At 43.4% G+C, this 20,643-nt stretch overlaps 1 protein-coding gene across 8 annotated transcripts in view; it reads left to right on the top strand.

Moving 5' to 3' along the window:
• Positions 1-20,643, top strand: part of RAB11FIP4 (RAB11 family interacting protein 4) — a 132,196-nt gene that overhangs the window by 28,914 nt on the left and 82,639 nt on the right. For all 8 annotated transcript variants that reach the window (XR_015703200.1, XR_015703197.1, XR_015703201.1 and 5 more), the window contains exon 2: positions 15,483-15,570. Coding sequence is in view for 2 of the 8 variants with exons in the window: in XM_087750659.1 (XP_087606785.1) it covers positions 15,483-15,570 (88 nt within the window). In the remaining 6 variants the exon portion in view is untranslated. The remainder of the gene's footprint in view (positions 1-15,482; positions 15,571-20,643) is intronic.

Raw genomic sequence — 20,643 nt, 5'->3', positions numbered from 1 at the left:
CCGACTGCAGGGTGAGGCACTGCAGTGGGGGTAGGAGTGCCTCCCTGCTGTTACTGAGGCACCAGCACTGCATTTTGGCACCAGCTTATTTTTCCTTTGGTGTCTCCCCTTATATATTGACCAAGCTGCTGCCCTGAGGTTCCCCACCTCCTGGAGTCAGAGTCTTCATAGAGAGATTTTAAGAAAATATATACAAAAAGGCACCCAGTCCACGAACACGTTAGACAGAATCAGTCCATCAGCCCTCTCTGTGGGGAGCCCTCGTACGCCAGGCCACAATCAGCAGCGTCAGACACTGCCGTTGCTTCGCAGGTGTAAAAATGTCCAGCTGTTTAACTTGAGATGGTTACAAACCATGAAACTATCTGCTTTACTCCGTGGTGAGGAAGCCGACTACACACTGCCCAGTGAGGATTCCTTTATTGATCCGGTCCCGTGAAAGGTGTTCTCAGAAGGCTCCTTTTTTTCTTTCAGGCTCTCAGCATCCCACCTCATGTTTCATACATCTGCCTTTGCTACAGCGCTTTGCTGAGCCTTATCACTGAAGGGTAAATTACATCCTTGTTACTGTAACAAGTATCTTCTGAGCACTTGCAGATAACATGCATCAGAAACTGTGCCCCTGGAAACGCACGACGAGTAGCCTGTGGTTTCTTGTGGCTGGTACGTGTCTAGTTATTAGTGGTGGGCTGGCTTCTCAGATCCAACACTGCAGTGAAATGCAGTTGGGTGAGGGCCTTGCAGTATAAATCTATTGTGATTTCTGCATTCTCTCACCTCTTGATTGTAACTCCTACAAGACATCTTTATGTTGGAGGAAAATAGATACAAGCACAGCTTTGGCAGGTTGAGAGAAGGCAGCAGCAGCAGAAGCTCTGAGTATTTGAGAGAAATTGCACTGTGGAAGGTCTGGCAAATACACACTAATCAGTTTTTGCCTATTTAGGGATTCCACAGGGGATCAATAAATTGTCAAGAGTGTTTAAACGGGTAACTGTGAAGCGAGGAAGAGCTTGTGAACTGAAAGGCCAAGAGGGGGGTGTAAGTGCCTACTCTGATTTTTAAAGGGACTCGGCTAGTTTAGAAATAATGTTTTACGGTATGTATTATGCCTGGAATTGGGGTGAGGTATGGTGAAAAGGATAAACTAGTCCACTCTCCTCTTGTGTAGATGCTCCAAAGCAGAGCTGCACATAGTCTGACTGGCAGTGGGTAGGGGATGTTCTACACCAGAGATAATACTTTGAGCTCCAGTGACCAATTCTTACCTTATTTCTGGGAGTCCAGCTCTGGAGAAGCTCTCCTGATTCACTGTAAACAGTGCCTATTCTGTTTTTACAATGAAAGGGTTAGTTGGTTTCACTTTCCAAGCAATTAATTTTCACTGTCTGGGACTCTGGTGATGTGGTGTCATAATACCTACAGGGAATGTATAGGAGCTGGAAAAATCAAAATGACTATTTTCTTGGTCAGGCTGTTTGGTTTGATTTTAATATGGGGAAAAATGAATTCACATACTGATACACAAAGCATCAACAGATATAAAAAATAAATCAACATATACCACTGAGACATGATAAATATATACACATTGACAGAATACGCAAGCTACATCCCTACTAAAAGGTGGTTGAAAAAGGCAGCAGTAGAAATGAGCAAGATCAAAACAGTAACTTCTTAAAAGGTTTTAGGAGGAAACAATTTCACACACCAGGAACAGCCCTGTGGGCTTCTGTGGTGTGTGTACAGGCATGAACAGTCACAGTCCCACATACAGGTGGACAGAAATGCCTGTCTGATGAGTATTATCTTGATTGACAGCTGGACTGGAAACAGTGACCTGGTTACCTGAGCCTGTGAGAAGCGGTTTTTCAGCTGATGGAAATCATCACAGAACCACTCTTACCTTTCCTGGTGTAGACCAAAGTGTAGTGCGAGCACAGGGCTAGTGAGTACCAGCTGAATCTCTGGCTCGTGAAGTGCTGTATTGTTACTGTTTGTTATTTGTTCTGTTGTGGGGCTTGGGCCCTTGTGTACGAGAGGAAAGTTAGATGGGATGGTGTCTCTGTTCAGCTAAAAAGCGAGGTGCTGTAGCCAGCTGGTGTCCTCTGTGGGGTGATCCCAGGGACAGCACACCTGGTGCACACTGACCGAGGAGCACAGCACATCTACAGGGTCATACATGCACACAAATACCCTGATTCCATATGCAGTGATGCCACAGTCCAGCTCATATTTCTGCTCAGGAGAGTAAGGTTTTTCCATTAGCCAAATCTCTGTTTCAAAATCTGCTGCTCCTGAGTAGTCCCTGGGCCCAGAACTCTTTACAGTACATCTGTTTCTGGATAAGAAGAGAAGGTAAAATCACATGCCAGCAGAGAAAATTACTTTTGTGTCAGACATTATCTTTTCAGTAGTGTGTACAGAGAGCTGAGAATACTGGGTCCAGTCCCTCACTGAGCTTCTTACAATACCAATACTAATTGATAACAGTTGAATTGGGCACACTTCTAAAACACAAAAGTACAATTCCATCGTAGCTGTGCACCTTTATTTCCTTTCTCTTTGTATTAGGCTTTGAATCTTGCTTCCGTTCAGCCTTCTAACCATTAAGAAGTACTAATACCGACCAGACTGTAACAGCTAATAAGGATGCAGAGTATAGGAAGTACTGTAACATGTAGCACCCTTATACAGCTTCTAAGGCTGGAAAGAACATGTATTTTCTATGCACACAGGCTTTGTATTTCATCTATCCCTTTCTACACAAAAATACTGGCTAATTATCATTCCTTCTAATGTCTTTCCCAGTGTAGATCAAAGAGCAATGTGAATTTCTACGTGTGGTTTTATACAGTGAAAAGTTCCTCCTGTGCCGTTTGAATGATGCATTTCTGTATGGGGGAATTGTCCCTGACATGGGAATGGGAGGTATGAGGGGGCTTCTGGGCTATTACGTTGCCCGGAGCTGGCACTTGCAACAAGGCACAGGGGAACTAGAAACGATGAACGCTGCTGGCTATATGAGTGCTATGGTCAGGAATCTGTCTGCTTGTGCGAGCTGATGCAGCAAGGACTCCCTCCTTCCCTCAGCCCCTGGTAGCTTTGCTCTTGGTGGAGTTCGTTGCTATCCTCTCCCAGCATTAGCAGTCCTGACTCGTGCTCTGCTACTGCTGTCATGGCCTGCTTATCTGTGCTTCCCTTGTCTTGACGTCAGAGGAGTCAGCTGCTGTTCAAACCTGTCACCTCATTTCAGACTTGGTAATTATCCCACCGTAGCGAGTGGTACTTACTGCACATTTCCGCCTGTTTCTTTGGGGAAGGACACTATCTCCCAGCCACATTTTTCTGAAAGGTTAAGCATCTTTCTCTTCAACTAAGTGGAAGATTGTTCCTTTAATCATACCTTTCTGCCTGATGTTTGTCATCTTAACTAATGTGTGTCTCCCTGTGCTAGATTCATCCAATATTCATTCCTCCTAGGATTTGTGTCAAAGCATTAATTTACTGTGAAATTTCTTTCATTCAGTTTAATTTCAGGACTGCTGCTCAGGCGTTTGCATTTGAGATTGGATCTCAAGACCTACATTTCATCCTCTGTATCTGTGAGCATGCCAAAAGCTGAGCACATTCCCTTTTAACGGCTGGGTTCAAAAGTGATGTCAGGAGACCAGGCTGAGAGAGCTGAGGATGACGAAATTGTGCTGCCCTGGGCAGGTCTCTGGCTGGCTCTCAGACCACAATCTAAATTGTTTTTGAAAGTAGATGTTGTGTGTGAAACACAGCGCTGTGTTCTGGTTGCATATTGTTTGGTTAGTTTTATGCGTTAAGGAGAGAAAGTAACAATGAAAGCACACTGTCAAGAGAAGCGACTGTCTAAGTGTAATACTTGCTTTCTATCTTTGAGGCTAGAGATCCAATCCGTAAGGATGTTGCTGACAAAACCGGGTGATACCATATCTCAGGAGTCTGCCATAGCACTTTTGACCTGTGAATCAGAGAGGAACAAATGAAGTGCCATCATATGGCTGGCAGGAAAGTGTCTTGTTCTGATTTTGCGTAAGCCGTGCAGTCTGGAGTCACTGCCTGGATTTCAGAAGAAGCCTGGAGCACACTTGTGGCAGTGGCACAGTTCAGGCTCTGGTTCAGTGAATTTTCTGCAGCTTCTGTTTGGCTTTAGGCACTGTGTTTTCACTGGTATAGGGGATGTCTGAGCTGCATGCTATGACCTACCTACCAGTCATGGTTCAGACGTGCTCTGTTCTCCCCAACCTCTCCAGCCTCTTCGTGCTGGTCTTTGGTATTTTGTTTGTTCTTTGCATATGGTAACACCTCAATTAAAATGTGACTGCAGATGTGTCAGCAAGGAAGGTGCTGAGAAAGTGTTGGCTGGTGAGCTGGCACTGTGTGCCCCATCTCTCTCCCCAGTTTTACTTAAAGAAATGATAATTATTCCTGGATGAGATCCCATTTGGCTGATGTCTCACAACTGGAAGCCATGAAAACCATTATTCTGTGTAAGTTCCCTTTACGTACTGATGAGAACGATCACACACACCACAAGCTGCAGAGAGGAAGAATATGTTCTCTAAAAATGAATCCATGCTGTATCACTTGTAGATAAGCCTGATGTTACCCAAACATTTCCCTCCTCCATTGTTTAAAGGCAAAGCATGCTGCACCCACACGACCAATTGCCTACTGCGTCTCTTGAAATCTGACTATTTTATGCTATATTTGACTTATGCTAATGAATGAGACGATAATGGGCTGTGCTTCATTTCAGCTTGTCACAGCTTTTGCTAACAGCCTTGTTTTCCAGGAAGCTTTGGTTTCAGTTCTGGTAGAAGTGGAGGAGAAGGTGTTAATGCAGTCCTACTTATTTTAGCAAGTGAGTGAATCAGTGGTTTTAGGAAAACAGTTCAACATGTTAACCCTTTGTTTCCAGAGCAATGCAAAGAAATCACTGTAGAGTGAACAGATGGCTGTGGCATATTTTTAGCCTTGCTCTCTGTTCCCATGGTATTCCAGACTGTGTGGGATTCCCCATAGACTGTTGTAAGATTGGTGGGCCCAGACAAATGTCTTGTTTTGCAACACAGCATCAGAGGGAAGGAGGGAAACGGAATCCTGTTCAAATCAGTTCTGTTTAAGTAACTTTAAATGAGAGGTTCTCACATGTGGGATCATGGATGGTGGGGGAGTCTCTAGAGAGATGTTGGTCTTATGATTCTGATGCTTGCTCATTGTCAGCTGCTACATTACATTAGGAGGGACAAAATAAATGAGAAATACTGTTTCAGTGGTATTGTCTGTATAAGCAATTGATGCATCCAAAGGTGTAGATAGCAAAGGAAAACTCACCAAGATTTTGGTGGTCCCTGGCTTGCAGATAGGATGGGGGAAAGTAGTTTCTGTGGCTGTGAACAGTCTCTTTGGGATGTGTACTCTGAGGAAGTTCTGAAAACTTCCTGATTCCAGGCAATGATCCTTTCTTGGGTGTGGTCAGATTCAGAGCTATTTGCACGCGCTCTGTTTCAAAGTTTATTGGTGATTCTCTGTGGTCATGAAGTGCTTTGTTCTGTAAGTAGAGGTTAGCCAGTGAGGTATATGGTGTAACAGAAGGGATTCCTTAGGTGTAATAACTTCTGGATCTCAGCTGTCATTGGAAGTCCTAACTGTAAGGATGTTAGCTACAAAATCTGGGTATGTAATACCACAAGAATATACAATTCTTTGTTGTTATCCCAAATTAGGTTTGTGTCGTCATGTGTATTAAAGACTGCAAGTGATTTCTCAATAGACAACAGAAGTCATAGCATCAATTTTCCCGGCAGTCCCTGGATTTCTGTTACACACACATATTCATTGAGGTTCATGGAGTATTATGTTCTCTTAATAGCTTATTTGCATATTAGAATGTCTTAAACAAATCCATCCCTAATGTGTTCTCTCTGTGCAGTACGTACGGCTCAATCTTTTACTGTCGGAAGATAATGAAATGCTATTTGGCAGAATAGGAAAACAAGATGATGACAAGGGTCTGCCCAGTGGGGCAAGTTTCATTGCAAAACAGTAGAGTTTAGTAATACCTGTGTATTGTATCGGCTCAAATCATTAGCATGTCTGGTGTTCCATGTAGAGTCAAGCAGATGTATTAAGAGGTGACAGACACCAGTCCACAGTGCTGAGAAATGAGAAGGCAGGCTATAGTGGGCAAGTGAGACAGGGTAAAAAACCCAAAAACCTACAGCATGGACCAGCTTGGTGCAGATTTCATTGCTGTCTGTGGTATCACCACCTTTATAGTGCCCTTTTAATGTGGTTTAGGTATTGCCATAGCCACTTTAAAGAAGGGAAAGCCAAAGCAGATGAAGTCATTTGCTGGTAACAGCATGCTACTGGTAAACTCGTAGCTCTGACCCTCGTCCCACAGTCCCATGGTCACTGGATGCCATCTCTTTCCCCAGCAGCATGGATCTCCCAGTCTAGACAGTTAAACTGTCCTGCCCTGGAGGCCATGATATGAATCCCATAGCTCCTGCCCTCATCACTCCCACGAGCTGAGAAGAGGCAGTTAACTGCCCTCCTCTCCTGTTTGTCACCTCTGGAAAGTGCTCCAAAGCGTCTCCGCCAGGCGCGGGCAGGTGTGGCTGAGCAGACGCGGAGCGCGTGCTGTCCTTGCGTTTCTGAAGGATAGCAGCTGACCTCCCGTGTGCGTGCTGTAGATCCGCAGTGCTCTGCCATTCCGGTTTCAGTATTTCAGCTGCATTCCCCATCTGTCGCCCACCTGAGTCAAAGTAGTGCTTACGCAGGGCATTAATAACACATGAACACTAGAAGCTTCCCTTTTTGCTTTGAATGTACTCAACCACCTGCAATGCCTCTGAAACCACCTCTTTCTTTCTGTGGCTTTATAATTCACTGATGCATTTCACACACTCAGCAAAATGCCACATCATGGATGTTTTCTCCACCTGGGTAACTGGTGGATATTTTTCTCCTATTTGACCAAGGCCCCATGAACCCAGTTCATATTTGGAAGAAGATGCAATTCCATCTAAACACAGGGAAGCCAGTGAGTGGACTCCCTTGAATTTAATCAGATTTTTTGCATTGGAGCCATTAGTAGATTATGGATTTGACAGATTTAGGAATTTGTTCAAAGTCAAGGCCAAGACTATCTGACAAATTTGCATATGTCATTTAGGATATGGTCCCAAAATCTGCCTTCTAGCTGGTAAATCGGGTGTCCCCAGTTACAGCAGAAACTGAAACAATCGTTTCTGTTTACAGAAAACTTACAGACAAGCCAACTTTTAGCCTTGAAGCCTGTTGATAAAGTACCAAGGGGCAATGACTGATGCTTGAAATCAAAATTCAAAGCAAATCCAAAGCCATCGTTTCCAGCAATGATGTATGTCCCCGCATGTTTTGGGATTGGACAGCAGCTGATGGAAATTCATGCTGCTGTTTGTAGTGGTATGAATTATTTACAATACACAGTCTGCCAGAACCAAATGGCGAGGGCAGGCTGTTTGTTGGACTCGTGATTCCTAAATGCTGGCCTTCCATGCCTTAGATGTGTGACAAGGAACATGGTCCTTCGTGTGCTTTAGGGTCAGGTTCAGGGAGAGCATCAGGTCATCTAGTGTGATGTCCTGAAATGGTGACGGCACAGCTTTTAACCCATTTAGTCTAGGCTCGGTAAATCTTCCAGGTATATCTCGTCTTCTCAAAAGGCCTCAAATGAGGGAGTCCAGTTGCTTTTTATAGTTCCAGACCAGTTCCGTTTTATAGTTCTCATGGGTAAACAACCATGCTGATAAAAAATTGTGCCTTGTTTTTAATTTGAGTTTGTTCTGTTTTAATTTGCAGCTAATGGTTCTTTATGTCCTTCCTCTGCTAGGCTAGAGAGTCCTTTAGAACCTGCAATTTCCTGCTTGCAGCAGTCTTTATACCTAGTGACAAATCACCACTTGGTCTCCCTTTTGCCAAATTAAACAGAGAAGACTCTCTTTAAGTTTGGTTGTATAAGGCATTTCCACAGCACGTGAATGTTATGTCAGTTCTCTGCAACCTGTTTGGGTTTTCAGCATCTCTTATGAAAGTGGGTACCACAACTGTGTTAGTATTGGTTTCTCCAATGCAATGTAAAATAATTTGCCTCATCTTGCTCCCCTTCCCAGAATTGCCAGAATATCACAGAGAAGCCTCATTCCTCTCCCCAGCTCATCAAAAGACAGTCCTACTCTCTGTAGATGTGTTACTCCTTTTCCGACTTTTTTGTATTCTTTTCTGGTTTGTGACCTTGCCTGACAGTGCTTACAACTTCTTCTGTCTGTATGGGCTTCACTTATGAAGCTATCCAGAGGAGTGTGAGACTGTCTGCATTGTTGTTATTTATCAGCCTGTCATCTGCAAATTTCATCGTCATGGTTTTATATTTACTTCCAGTCTGTGGATGCAAATGCCAAACAGCTTCAGGGGAGGACCAATCCTACCAAATCCCAATAGAGACACTGGTATCCCGCATTAACGGGCCTCCTGAGCACCCATTAACCTGTGCATCTCTGATACAGCAGGTTATTTTTAGTAGTAGCCCTTTAGAGGGAACTAATTAATAGCTAGATTGATCATTTAGAAGGTTTATATAAGCAAGGAAACAGCAAAGCCTATATCTAGTGTTGTCTGTAAGGAGGCAAGGTGAAAGATTGCCAGTGTCTAGATGGCTGTAGCCAGCTGCAGAGTGAAGTAGTGGAGGACCAGGACCTGCAGAGCAAAGGGAAAGCAGGCTGGGGGAGCAGAGGGTGGCGATTTTTGAGTGGCAAGGAATTACTGAGCCACAGCAGCACGAGTCCCTCATGCTTTGTTACTCAAGTCCCTAGATCGGGACCCGGGATGAAACAAACAGCCCTGTGCAACAGTGAGGGCGACTTACTGAAGAGGACCCTGACTGAAGAGCTCTAACATCCTGGACCACATGGATGCTAAAAAGGCCTGAACCCGGGGGCTGGTTAAAGAGCCGGGGGTGGGTCTCAGCACACGTGGTGGCTGCATTGCTTAGCACTGCTCAGCTGGCACAAGTCCTGCCTCTGCATTTCATACCGTGAAGGTGTAAACTTACACCCCTTCCCCAGAAGCAGAAAAGGCCAGTCTGTTAAAACCAGGGGGAGTGCAGTTCTGCTGCTTGCTGTACAAATCATGTGGGAACCTCTCTAATTCCACCCTGCAGCATTTACATATTTAATCCTTTTGCTGTTTTTTGAGATTTCTCACAAATGCTCCTGCTTCAGGAGATCCTGCCCAAATGTCGCTGCCGCAGCACAACCTGACCTTTCCTGCAAGTGCTTGTCTTGCCGTTCTCACAGCTCCCAGGTGTTCCCTGCTCACACTCAGGGTGAGACGTGCTCACAGACTCCTGCAGTATGAAGGCGAACTGCTGAGACGACTTGTTTATTTCAAGTGGCATCTTCTGGCTGTGACTTGGATCCTGCTGTAAGATTTCAGTGGATGAAGCCAGTGTGGGGTCCCTCAGAACTCAATTACATAAAAATCTAACAAATTTTCTTTGTGTTAACAAAATCTCTTCTGTGGTAGTCAGTTTTTGAAGAAAATTAAGTGAGGTCAGTAGAGGTCTGAGCTGCTTCTTGCCTGGAAATGGAAGCAGGAATCAGTTCCAGTCTGAAAATCTCTGCTGAAAAAAATACCTAGCTATTTTGGCAGCATCAGTACGAGAGCTGGCCAGGAGTCCTGAGAGGGTTCCTTGTCTGGGAGGTGCCCCTGTATTGAACTCACTAGCAAGAAAAGATCAGTTGCAATAAATCTGTTCTGAGGTTTGTCAGTGACCTGTCCTCTTCTCTCCTCTTCCTCCACTCCCTCTGCTACAAAAATCCTGTCCCTTCTTTTAACAGTCATTCGTATCTGGTCACGTAGCGCGTGTGTTCGTACTGCGAGGTGCAGTGAGTCCTGGTGTGCTCAGTGATGCTGGGAAGGGAATTAGCTTCAGCAAAGGTTAACAAACGTTAACATTAACGTTAAACGTTTTGAGCAGTGTCTGAGTTAGTCACAGGCTCCTGTTTGCATCCTTGGCAGGATGGCGGGTGCTTCAATTTAGATCTGAATTTTGTCCCATGCGGTATGGCTACAGAGGATTCTTTACAAGGCACTCTGGATTTCCTTTCTGCAGTGAAGGCTGGGTCTGTCCCCATATCTGGTGCTCTTGTGTGGACCTTTCACACCTTCACTGGAGCAGAGCTGGGAAATGGAAAGTTCTCTTCTGCAGTAAAATCAAAGCTGCCCCCACATAGTTAGGAGTGCCTATAGCTAACATAGCGAGCAACTTTGGGCTGAAGAAACTGAGGAAACGCATTTCATAGTTGCTGAGTTGGCTGACTTTGCCAAAACTCAAATCTTTTCCTCATACCCAAATGGCACCAAAATCAAAAAGGTTATATTTCAGCAAGCTCATTGCCTCTGCCTGCTTCACTCCTCTTGTAAGAGTTAAAACAAAATAACTAGATGGAGTTCAAAGAAAAATGCCCTCCTTCCCTTGTAATTTTTAGGACGCTTTGAGTTCAGTACAAAAAAAGCAGATCTTCTGAAAGCTTTAGACTTCAGGGTTGTGTGGCAGGGCACCATCTGAAACCCATGTTGAAGGAAATGAGCAAAGGACAGCACAGCTGACTGTATCTGTGAGCACAAAAATACCCCAGTGCATACTGGATTACTTGCAGGTAAATTTTTGAGCAACCCCTGGGCTGACTGTGGGTTTCTGCCTTGGCTTCGCTGACGCCAGGATTTCACCTCTGCTCTCTTCTTGTGTCTGGTCTCAGCCACGTTATCGATTCTGGCAGCCAGCAGCCGGTTCTGCAGCAGGCTAGGTCTCTAAGTGTTAAGCCTTTTGACTCAGTTACTGCTCTCACTTCTTTCCTGGTAGGGTTTAGTGTGGCAGATTTCCTATGGAGACTCCATTCGCTGTGTTCAGTCTCTGCATAGAGCTGGGTTGCACATCATTTACTCGTAGCCTTAGAGCTGAGAATCCAGCCCTTCCTGGTTCCTGGCCTAAGCCAGCCTGCTTACCTACAAAGTGTGTGCCACAAAGCCTCAGCTGTTCACCTCTGTGTTGCATCCAGAACTTATATTTTGAACCGGAGGCTCTCTGGTGGAAGAATATTCTGCCTCACTTTACTGTCCACTGCTTGGTACTGCTAATTCCTGCTCATTAATATGCATCTCTGCCTTGGTCAGTTTTGATTTCAGAAGTATTTCTTCACACTAAACCTTGTCCCTTTATTTTCATTGTAGAGACTCTTTGAAGTGTTCCTAGCCTACTCTTGTGTGTCAGAAAGCAGCAGGGGGCAAACATCTCTGCAGCGCAGCCAGTATAGCTGGGAAACCCAACAGAGAGGAGGCTAATGCTTTGGCTGAAGTGACCTGTTATTACAGCGGAGAAATATGTTTGCATTGAAAGGATAATCACCCATTCATCCAAGCAAGTTAAACAATAGGGACAGAGGCTTTGGTTTTCTCCGATTGTTTCCCAAAGCAAAAATTATTTATGTCTTCTTTCTGAGACTATGGGATGTCCTGAAGGGTTCATTAGAGAGAGCCTTGCAGCTGCCAAAAGAACCAGCTAGATTATTGAGACTGCAGCTAATTTTTTCTGTCTTTGTCCTCTTCCTACAATGAAGAACTATTCTGCAATCCAGGCCTTGTTTGTGCTGTCCCACATGGTGGGGGACTGCTCTGTGCAGCAGTGCAGAAAAAAGTGTCTGTCCCCAGCCCAAAACACTGTGTCTACCTCATCGTGATGGCTTATGATGTTAAGCTTTGGAGCATATGGTATGTTCTCTATGCTGCCTGTAGGTATCACAACAATCACATGGTCATTTCAGCACTATATTTTGGCAGCAGTTGGTTTTGCAGTCCTGTGTCCTTTGCAATGGGATCAGCAGAGCCCAGCACTGCTTAGAGATGCAGAGGGCTCAGGAGTCCGACTGTGCCCGGGACTGGTGCAGCCTGCGTATTCCATCTGTGCAAAACCAGGCTGCATTGCCCATGCCATTAACGGGGCTGAAAGGCTGCTCCTTCCTCGTTTCCTAGCAGGCTACTGGAGCTGTAAACCCCAGGGGTTGACGACTGCAAAAAAGGCTTCGATATCCTGCAGCCTGTCAGTTAGGCTGACAAGCCCTTAATGTTTCCCAAGGTAATAAATAAGCGTTACAACTTCTGATTAATTGCTGGGAGCCAACCCTTTCTGAGAAGGAGGAGGATAGGACATTATTTCTCTACAAAGTGAAGCAGAAGGATGGTTGACGCAGTGTAGACAGCAGAGAAGATTTAGGGGTAGCTGTGATGGCATAGTTTATTTGGCCACAGCTTGAAATTGAGCTTAATTTTAAGTAATGCTTTTAGTCTGGAATTAACTAGGAAGAGCTTCTTGCCTTATCCCAGAAAGCTACTGGTAAAAATGCATCAAGTGCACCACAGGCTCGAAACTCTGTGCAAATATGCAGGGATTTATGTACAATACATGTATGTATATTAATGCACAAACTCTATGCAAGTATCCACCTAAATGTAGTCCCCGTCGATCAAAATCCTTGTAGTCCCTGAGCTGTGCTGGGAGCTGTGTTGATTAGCCCTGGCTGAAGATGTGAGCACTAGTGGCATAAATTCCACCAGGCTGTTCTGTAAATTCTGTATCCTCTCCTGCACTGATGTCAGTTATTTGCATTATAAAATCTAATTGAAAACCTACAAAATTAGATTTAGGAGAAACTGGAGACTGAAGCACTTTGCTCAGGTGATAATTTCATTTACTGTTAAGATATTGCTTAGACCTAAATGTGAACGTATTCTCTGTTCCTCCATAATACAAGCACCTAGGCATATAACATCTTATTTAACTTGATTAAAAAAATGTAATTGTATATGGCTGAGCAACTGTTAGACTAAAATCATTGGATCAACTTTGAGAAATAAACTTAATGTGCCAGATTCACTGGGAGCACCCAGTGACACTACTGTGTTATAGCACAATATTAAATAGTGTAGGGGCTTCCCAGCTGGCTGCAGGAATCTGTACATTAAAACCTAAAACACAATTTGTTGCCTCTTAGCAAGAGACCTACAGGAAATAGGATGCTCTAGAGCAACCCTGCAAGCATCTGAAATAGTATTTACTTACATGACAATGACAGGAGCTTGCCATTTGTCAAAGGGAGTTACAGGCTGATCTTGTAACCTAGAAGACTGGTGTCTGATTAGATTTTGTTGCTGTATCCATGCGGGGACAGATGCTCAGCTAGTGGCCACACCAAGCTCTTCATCAAAGCCTCTGGAGCTAGGCTGAGCCACACCAGCTGACACATCTGCCATGTATTTAAGCTACTACAGTGGGCAGGAAGATTTTCAGCTGTAAAATCTTGCTGCTCCCAGCCTCAATGGCCTGTTTGATTATACTGTTTTGAATGCACCCAAAAATAGTTTGAAGAAAGGAATTTCTGCCACCACTTCATCTTTCTATAACATCTGTGTTGTTTGTTTGTGAAGGTGAGCAGGGATAACACTGACCCAGCTTTCCCGTATCAAGCGTGTCTCTACTTAATTGGTTTCAGTGAGGATTTCCAGCTAGTCTTGTACGCATTAAGCGCACACTACAGTTTCTGGTGAAGTGGCTATGTTTTGGAAACAGAAACATGTCTTCTGCTGCTATAAACTAGTGGGGCTACAGTAATGGATTGTGATACCAGACGTAGGAATTTGATCATGAGTCGCATGATAGCTGACAGCTGGGCTCTGCTGCCCGGCTGGCAGGACTTGAGTTGTTGAAACCTTCTGCAATAAGGAAGTTTTAAGAAGATTTCTAGCCTGTCATGGGCTCTGAACTCATCATACAGCTCCTTATTTGCCCTGCCTACATGAGCTGATTTTTTTTTTTCCTTAAGAAAAGGAGAGGGGAAAGGATGCAAAGTCATGAGCAAATTGTTTCTTTCTCATTCAACATAGGATTTTGCATGTGAATAAAATTTTTGTTGTTTCCTCATCCAGATCATTGCTTGTTCTAAATGAGGCCTTTGGCTGATCATGGCATTTATTGGCATCGAGAGAATTTATAAGCACTGAGAGAATCTGAAGGAAGAAGTGTTATGCACACACATTAGTACATTATCTGCAGGGTTTTAAGAAACTGCTAGGGTTTCGCTAGCATGTTAAAAAAAAAAAAAATCACACCAGAAAATTGAGAAACTGGGTCATCTGGATTCATTTGCTGCATATCTTTCCAGCTGGGCTTTTGTTGCTGCTCAGACTGACATATATGAGCTCACATTGTAGTCGCCAGGATGGTGCATCATCCTACGTGCCTGCTGTCCTTGCCTCCTACACGCATCTTGTTTATACTCCAGGGTGTCTGGAAGGCCCAGATCAAGGTCAGAGTTGTGCTGCAGCTGACTGTGAGCTTGCTTACGAGCAGCAAAAGGCTGCCTCTGCCTCAGTTGTACCTGGTAGGTACAACAGGCAAAGGCACAGCGACACAAGGGGACTTACACAATGTCATGCAGCATATTCATCACAGAGAGGGGAAGAGCCAGCTGGGGTGTCCCAGCACTGTGCCCACCTCCCTGGACTGTTCTGCCCCACTCCTTATTCTTCCTCAGCTACTTGTTTCTCTATTCCTTTGTTCTAGACAGCACAACGCACAACAGCCTCTCCTGTCTAGACTGATTTTCTCCCTCTTCCCCGAAACCCTCCTGAAAAATCTGCCAGACCTTCTTTGGGGCAAATGCCAATTTGGTGGCTGTGTTTCAATTCAGTGTAATCTCATTTTATGGTGAGTAATGATCAGAAAGGCTAAACTGCGAAGCTGAGATTATAAGCAATAAGTACATTGCTTGTTTGCGTAGTGTACTGAACAGAACCGTTCTCTGTCTTATCAGATGAATCTTTTTGTGCTGTTAATATACTTCTATTTTCCTATACAAAACTTGTATTCTCTGCTATGGCAAGGAAGTTTGGATTCTTCTGGGAATGAGGCTACTACGGGTTATGCACATCCTCGCCTGTCCTTTCTCCTTCCCCAATAACTTGATTCTTATCGAAGAAGGGAGATCACTACAGTTTTAAGTTCCTAGGAGCTGCATACACAGCAAGGGCTCCTAAGGAAGGCGATGCTGTTAGCACCCTGCTCTAAGATAAGAGGCTAGGTCACAGATTCACCTGTTATTAAGCTTTTGAGATCCACATAGGAGAGTTGTTAATGTGTCCCAGCTGCAGAAGCTTTGGTCAGAGCACGCACCTTACTCAGCCCCAGATAATCCAACTATAAGACATGATTTTTCCTTGCAGAATGATTTGTTGGCTGATTCAAGTGAACATTATGGGTATTCTTCCGCTTGGGGTCTTTTGTAGAAGATGTAGGCCAACTGAGCAACAGATGATGCACCAAGCTCAACATATTTTATGATCTTTTCTTTTAGGTGGAAAAACTGGCAAAGTACTTGGACCCAAATGATTTGGGAAGAATCAATTTTAAGGACTTCTGTCATGGAGTTTTTGCTATCAAAGGTATGTGCATATTTCTTAAAAAAAATCCACTTCAGTTCCACTAATGTTTCTCTGGTTGCAGAAAATGTAATGATCAAAGACATCCTCTCTTTTGACTGTGGTTATTTGTAGTGACAGTAGGGCAACTCTGGGAACTGAGCCAGTATATTTTTCCTTTTTGTGTGTCTCATGTATCAGTGGCGAGCAGTGCTAGATTTCCTACATCCACAAGTGCTTGTGTGTTGGTTTACTTTTAGTTTTTCAGAACAAATGTGGTATGGTTTAAAGACAAAGGTAGCAGAATAAAGAGTAGCTTTGTGGGTAGCAGGCAGTGCCAAGTCGGATACTTCCAGGTTCTCATCTGGTTCTGCTGTTGATTTACCTAAGGAAGTTAGAGAGCCCTTGGGCTTTAGTTTCTCTACTACGAAATGTAAGACTGTTATACTCTTCTTGAGGTATCTGCAAGGTACAGTTAATTCATGTTTTCAAAGTACTTGGGGACATGTATTGGAGTGAAAAGGGTTAATTACAGGTTGGCCACGCAAGCCCTGAAGATAGAGACCAGGTAGATCAAACCATCTCCTTTGCAAGGAAACACAGTCCTTGACAGAAGACATAGACATTAGTACGCTTTATAGCTTAGCCAAAGGGCAATGAAGCAAACAGTGAAGAGAGACTTTAGCCGTTTTGCTGCTGATTAGTTTTCTAGCTTCCCGTAGCAAAATAATCCAGCCTGTCCTTTAACAGACACATAGTATGTCCTTAGTAAAGTGCCAGAGTGCTGTCACAGCCCAGAGCCTTCACTTCAGGGACAGGGTGAATGTTGCAGTGATCGTAGTGTGATTCTAGGAGAAGCCTCTGTAGTTTGCTATGATGAGATTATTACAAAGCCATAATGATGCAAGAGCGTAACACCACAGCAATTTTAATTAACATTTACGGCAGCCAAGGACAGTGTATAATTATGTAAAATTACAGTGAGAAGCTGCTCTCAGTCCATGTTTGTGGAGACGCCTTCGAAGGTGATACTGATGTGTTTGAAGAGAAGGCAATAGAAAGCCCAGGAGGAAAGTTAATGGATTAGTGTATAGACATTAAAGTCTATACTAGAGGTTTTCCTTGTCCAGGAAATGCTGTAGCAAACTGGGTTCTGGGTTAAATAAGACACAGGCTCTGTAAATCATTTGGTAATCCTCTGTAATTCACAGTCTAAAGATGTGCACAAATGCACAAAATATGATCAGGAAGGGATAGATGTGACCCAGAAGAACATCTCTTCTGTAATAACTGTGCCCTTGTGCACAGTGGGCAGTACCCTTAGTGAAGGAGTGGGCAGCTACATTTCCTTTACTGTGAGGAACAGCGTGTGCATATTGACAGTTACCGGAGAGTGATGATGTCTTGGGAGTTGTTCACTCTTGCATGGTACAAATGAAAAGTGTTGTGCTCTTTTACAAGTGGACATCAAGCCTTGCCTCCTCCTTAGTGCTTGTGATCTGGATAAACCTCATGACCTATGAGTCATGTACCTCCACAGCAGCTGCTGGGACTGTCAGGTGGAAAAGGCAATTAATCTTCAGTTGCGGAGTAGCAGGAGCTGTGGGGAAGGATGTGCTGAGGCATCTCACTAACAGCAGGGACCTTTGGAAGTGATGAAGAGGACTTTTTCAAGCAGAGGTATCTATGCTAGAGGGGACAAGTGTGTTGGAGGAACTCATTCCTACTGTGTCTCTGGGGTCTACTGGACAGGCAGGGTGCTTTCTATTTATGGAAAGCCTTGCTTCTTTTTGCTGGTCCTTTGTGGATTAAAAGACTTTGCCTCAACATCTGTGCTGAGCTCCTGCCATCGAGGCTGCTTTCCCCACACAATTAGGCTCTGCCAGAGCCAGGGACAGGCTTGCCATCAAATTTAAAGCTTTGCAGCAATTTCACTGGAATGCCAGAATATGAAGGTTTTACTCCTGCTGAAGCTGCCCTCTCTATCTGCTCACTGCATGGCTTTATTTCTAATAACTGCATCCGTCTGGAGAACAATTGCTGTGAAATAACACCTGTACCCTCTTACCTAGCAGCTGTGTCAAAGCCAGTACAGTCTAAGAAGTGGCACTGCTTAGAGACTTTGAGAGCAGTCAGAACATCTCTCAAAGGCTGAATTCCCATTGATTTCAGCAGGGTCAGCGTGGGATCCATTACTGTTTGCTCAGTGGAGTCAATGACTGTTTTTGCTTGTACTGAATTTATTGTACTGGTCCAGTAAATATTTTCTGCCACTTGTGATATTTAAAGGCTTGAGTGGAACTGTTACTTCTAATGGGCTATGCAGGCTAGTAGGTTCCACAGTCAGACGTGTTTGCAGGACCAGGCTCTTGGTATGTTTAGTAGGCTCTAATTTAGTCTGACCTGTTCCTTCTATTTTAAGATTTATGTTGTCTTTCCAATAGTCTCTCTGCTTTGATATTCCACTTAAAAAACCCCCAAACTCTGACAAATAAAGGGTGAGCTCCCCCTACTGACCTTGGTGTTGCAGCTCACAGAGATGAGAGGGTACAGCACAAATGGAAATTAATGCAGAATTAAAAGATAAAGGCAAATGTATTCCAACTTTACAGCTTATTTTAACCATGAAAATAACACCAACCACTGTGTACTAACTGGAGGGTAATGGCTTTCATAATGGGAGAGACCGAGCCACGTTAGCACAGAGCATTTCTGCAATAATGACTCTGTGCTTTAGCAGAATCACTGTTTTTTCAGATGAAATCGTACAGCCTGTTTTTCTCCTGGAGCAAGAGAGTCTTTTCCTCATCTTGTAAAAGTTTTAAGGACATTTAAATTATGCTGTGTTATGATACTTGAAAAGGGAGAGTTGTAGGAGCTCCTTCATATTCATTAATGGTGTGGAAGAAGTACAGTTGTGAATTTATATGCTTCCCCACCTGCAGCAATAGCAACCTTCTAATCTTCAAAATAGTAACACAGACCATTGTGTGCCTTCAAAAATCCGTCTCTGTGCTTCCCTGGATCTTTAGGCATCTAATTACTGCAGTTGGCTGGAAAGCTTCTAGAAGCAGTCTTTATGTGAGCAGATAAAAACTAAAAAGTAGGTATCTTTCTCCATGAGTTCCTAGCAATTTTGATGAAAATTCCAAGAATACAGATTTGCCCAAAGCTTTAAAGAAATGTTCAAAAAGGGAAATTGGCTGTTCAGCTGGCAGCTCAGACTGTGACAGGTTATCTGGACTGTGAAAGAATATGAAGATGATATAGTATGAAATTTGATGTGTTTTTTTCAAAACAAAGTTTTCCAAAGCAGATTATTTCTGGCCTTCTGTTTCACTGGAGATTTTTATTTTTTAATTTGCTTTTATAGTTTCGTTCAGATGCTCCAAACAAACATATTTCTCACAAAACCACTGCCAAGTTTTGATCATCTCTTTTTAACTAACTTTAAAATCTAGTTTACAGTCCCATAGCTGTATTGCACCTGCCTTGCTCTGAAGATCCACTATGGAATAAGAGATGAATATGTTGCAGTCATGTAAAAGGAGTTTATCTTTATTTGCCGGACACCAGTATTTGTAATATATACCAATACCTAAGACCAGGACAGCTGCACTAGCACAGGAATTTCAGTAAAGCACTGCAGAAAACCTCAAAGTCTTTATGAACCCATTTAGGGTCATAGCTATAGATCTCAAACTTCACAGTGCATCATATCTGGAGATGATTTGATGAATCTATCCATTCTTTTAAGAATAACTTATTGACAGGAGCGGTACTTGGGGTGGCTCCAAGGAGAACGACTGTCACATAAACGTGAAGAGCTGAGCTCTCCTGTTGTAAATTATGCTATAGCTGTTTAATGAACTGAAGTTGGTTACTCTTAAAAGTACTTCAGAGTTTTCTAAGACTCAACTAAAATTTACTAAATACAGCCTGAAACCATAAATGAGTCTAATACACCATTAAAGATCCAAGGATAGATAAAGTAAAAAGTTATTGCTCTTAGGAAAAATGCTAGGAACCAACTACATTCAATTAGGTAACCAGATCTGATTTCCTCTAGTATTAAAATTGCTTAATTGCCTGTGAAACTTGCCTGATGCAGTATGGGTTAAATCTCCTTCTTGGAGCATTTGCAGGAAATCACTTTGCCGCAGTTGTGTTTATTTGTGGCCAGAATGTCCGTTTGCAAATTGACTGTTAGAGTGTGAAAACCAATTTTTTAAAAATGAAACCGAAGGTAAATTTATAAAATTAACTCAAAAGAGAAGTCATGTCTGGCATCCTGAGTGAACTGAAAAAGTTAAAGGTTTATGTCTTCCCCTTCAGAGACTTGTAAAACACTTTCATCATCTTTGCTTAGGACTACAGATGACCCTGTGCTGCCTCTGGACAGCCAGCACTGTGTTTTGAGAGTTTACAAGTCTTAGCCAGGTATTTTCAAGAAAGGAAAAATCTTAGCTGGCTATTTTCAGAAAAAGAAAGGATAAATGACCTAGTCGTTTTGGTGCTACTAAGAATCCTCGTTCTGCAGCACACTTCTGACCAGAGACAGGTCACTTGCCATTTTACTTCACTTTGCCCTGCAAAGTGCAAATAATTCCAAGCTCATATGCTATTCTCTAACCCAGTTCTGGCCAAATGAACTGTGTTTGCTTATGCATTTTTAATATTAGGATAAATAGTTTTTAACTCAGATAATTTTCACAGACCAGACTAGAGAGTGACTCAGTGCTTGGTTAACAAGAACTGATACACGTCTCTGTGTTGAACAGTCTTCCGAGTGACACAGAGAAGCTGCCTCTGTGCTGGCTCATCAGGTGTCTTTGACCAGAGAAGAAAATTAGTAGCTTCTGGCCATTCTCATTTTGTGATCTGATAGTTAAATTCGTTCTCCAGATACGACATTGTTCCTGATCTGTGTCACCCCGCACAGTGATTTATCTAATGCACAGCCCTTTAGCAGAGTGTTCCTCCATAGAGGCCATCCTTTTGCGGAGCTGCAGTAAATACACAAGGACTTGAAACTATTCCTGGGTTAGTTCTTTGCCTCTATCCACTGCCTCACTACGATTGTAGTGCAGCTAAACC

This window comes from Nipponia nippon, unplaced genomic scaffold (assembly GCF_047370975.1).
Source record: "Nipponia nippon isolate SJK-2023a ecotype South Korea unplaced genomic scaffold, ASM4737097v1 scaffold_14, whole genome shotgun sequence".
NCBI classification, from domain to species: Eukaryota; Metazoa; Chordata; class Aves; order Pelecaniformes; family Threskiornithidae; genus Nipponia; species Nipponia nippon.
This window is presented reverse-complemented; position numbering and strand designations above follow the sequence as displayed.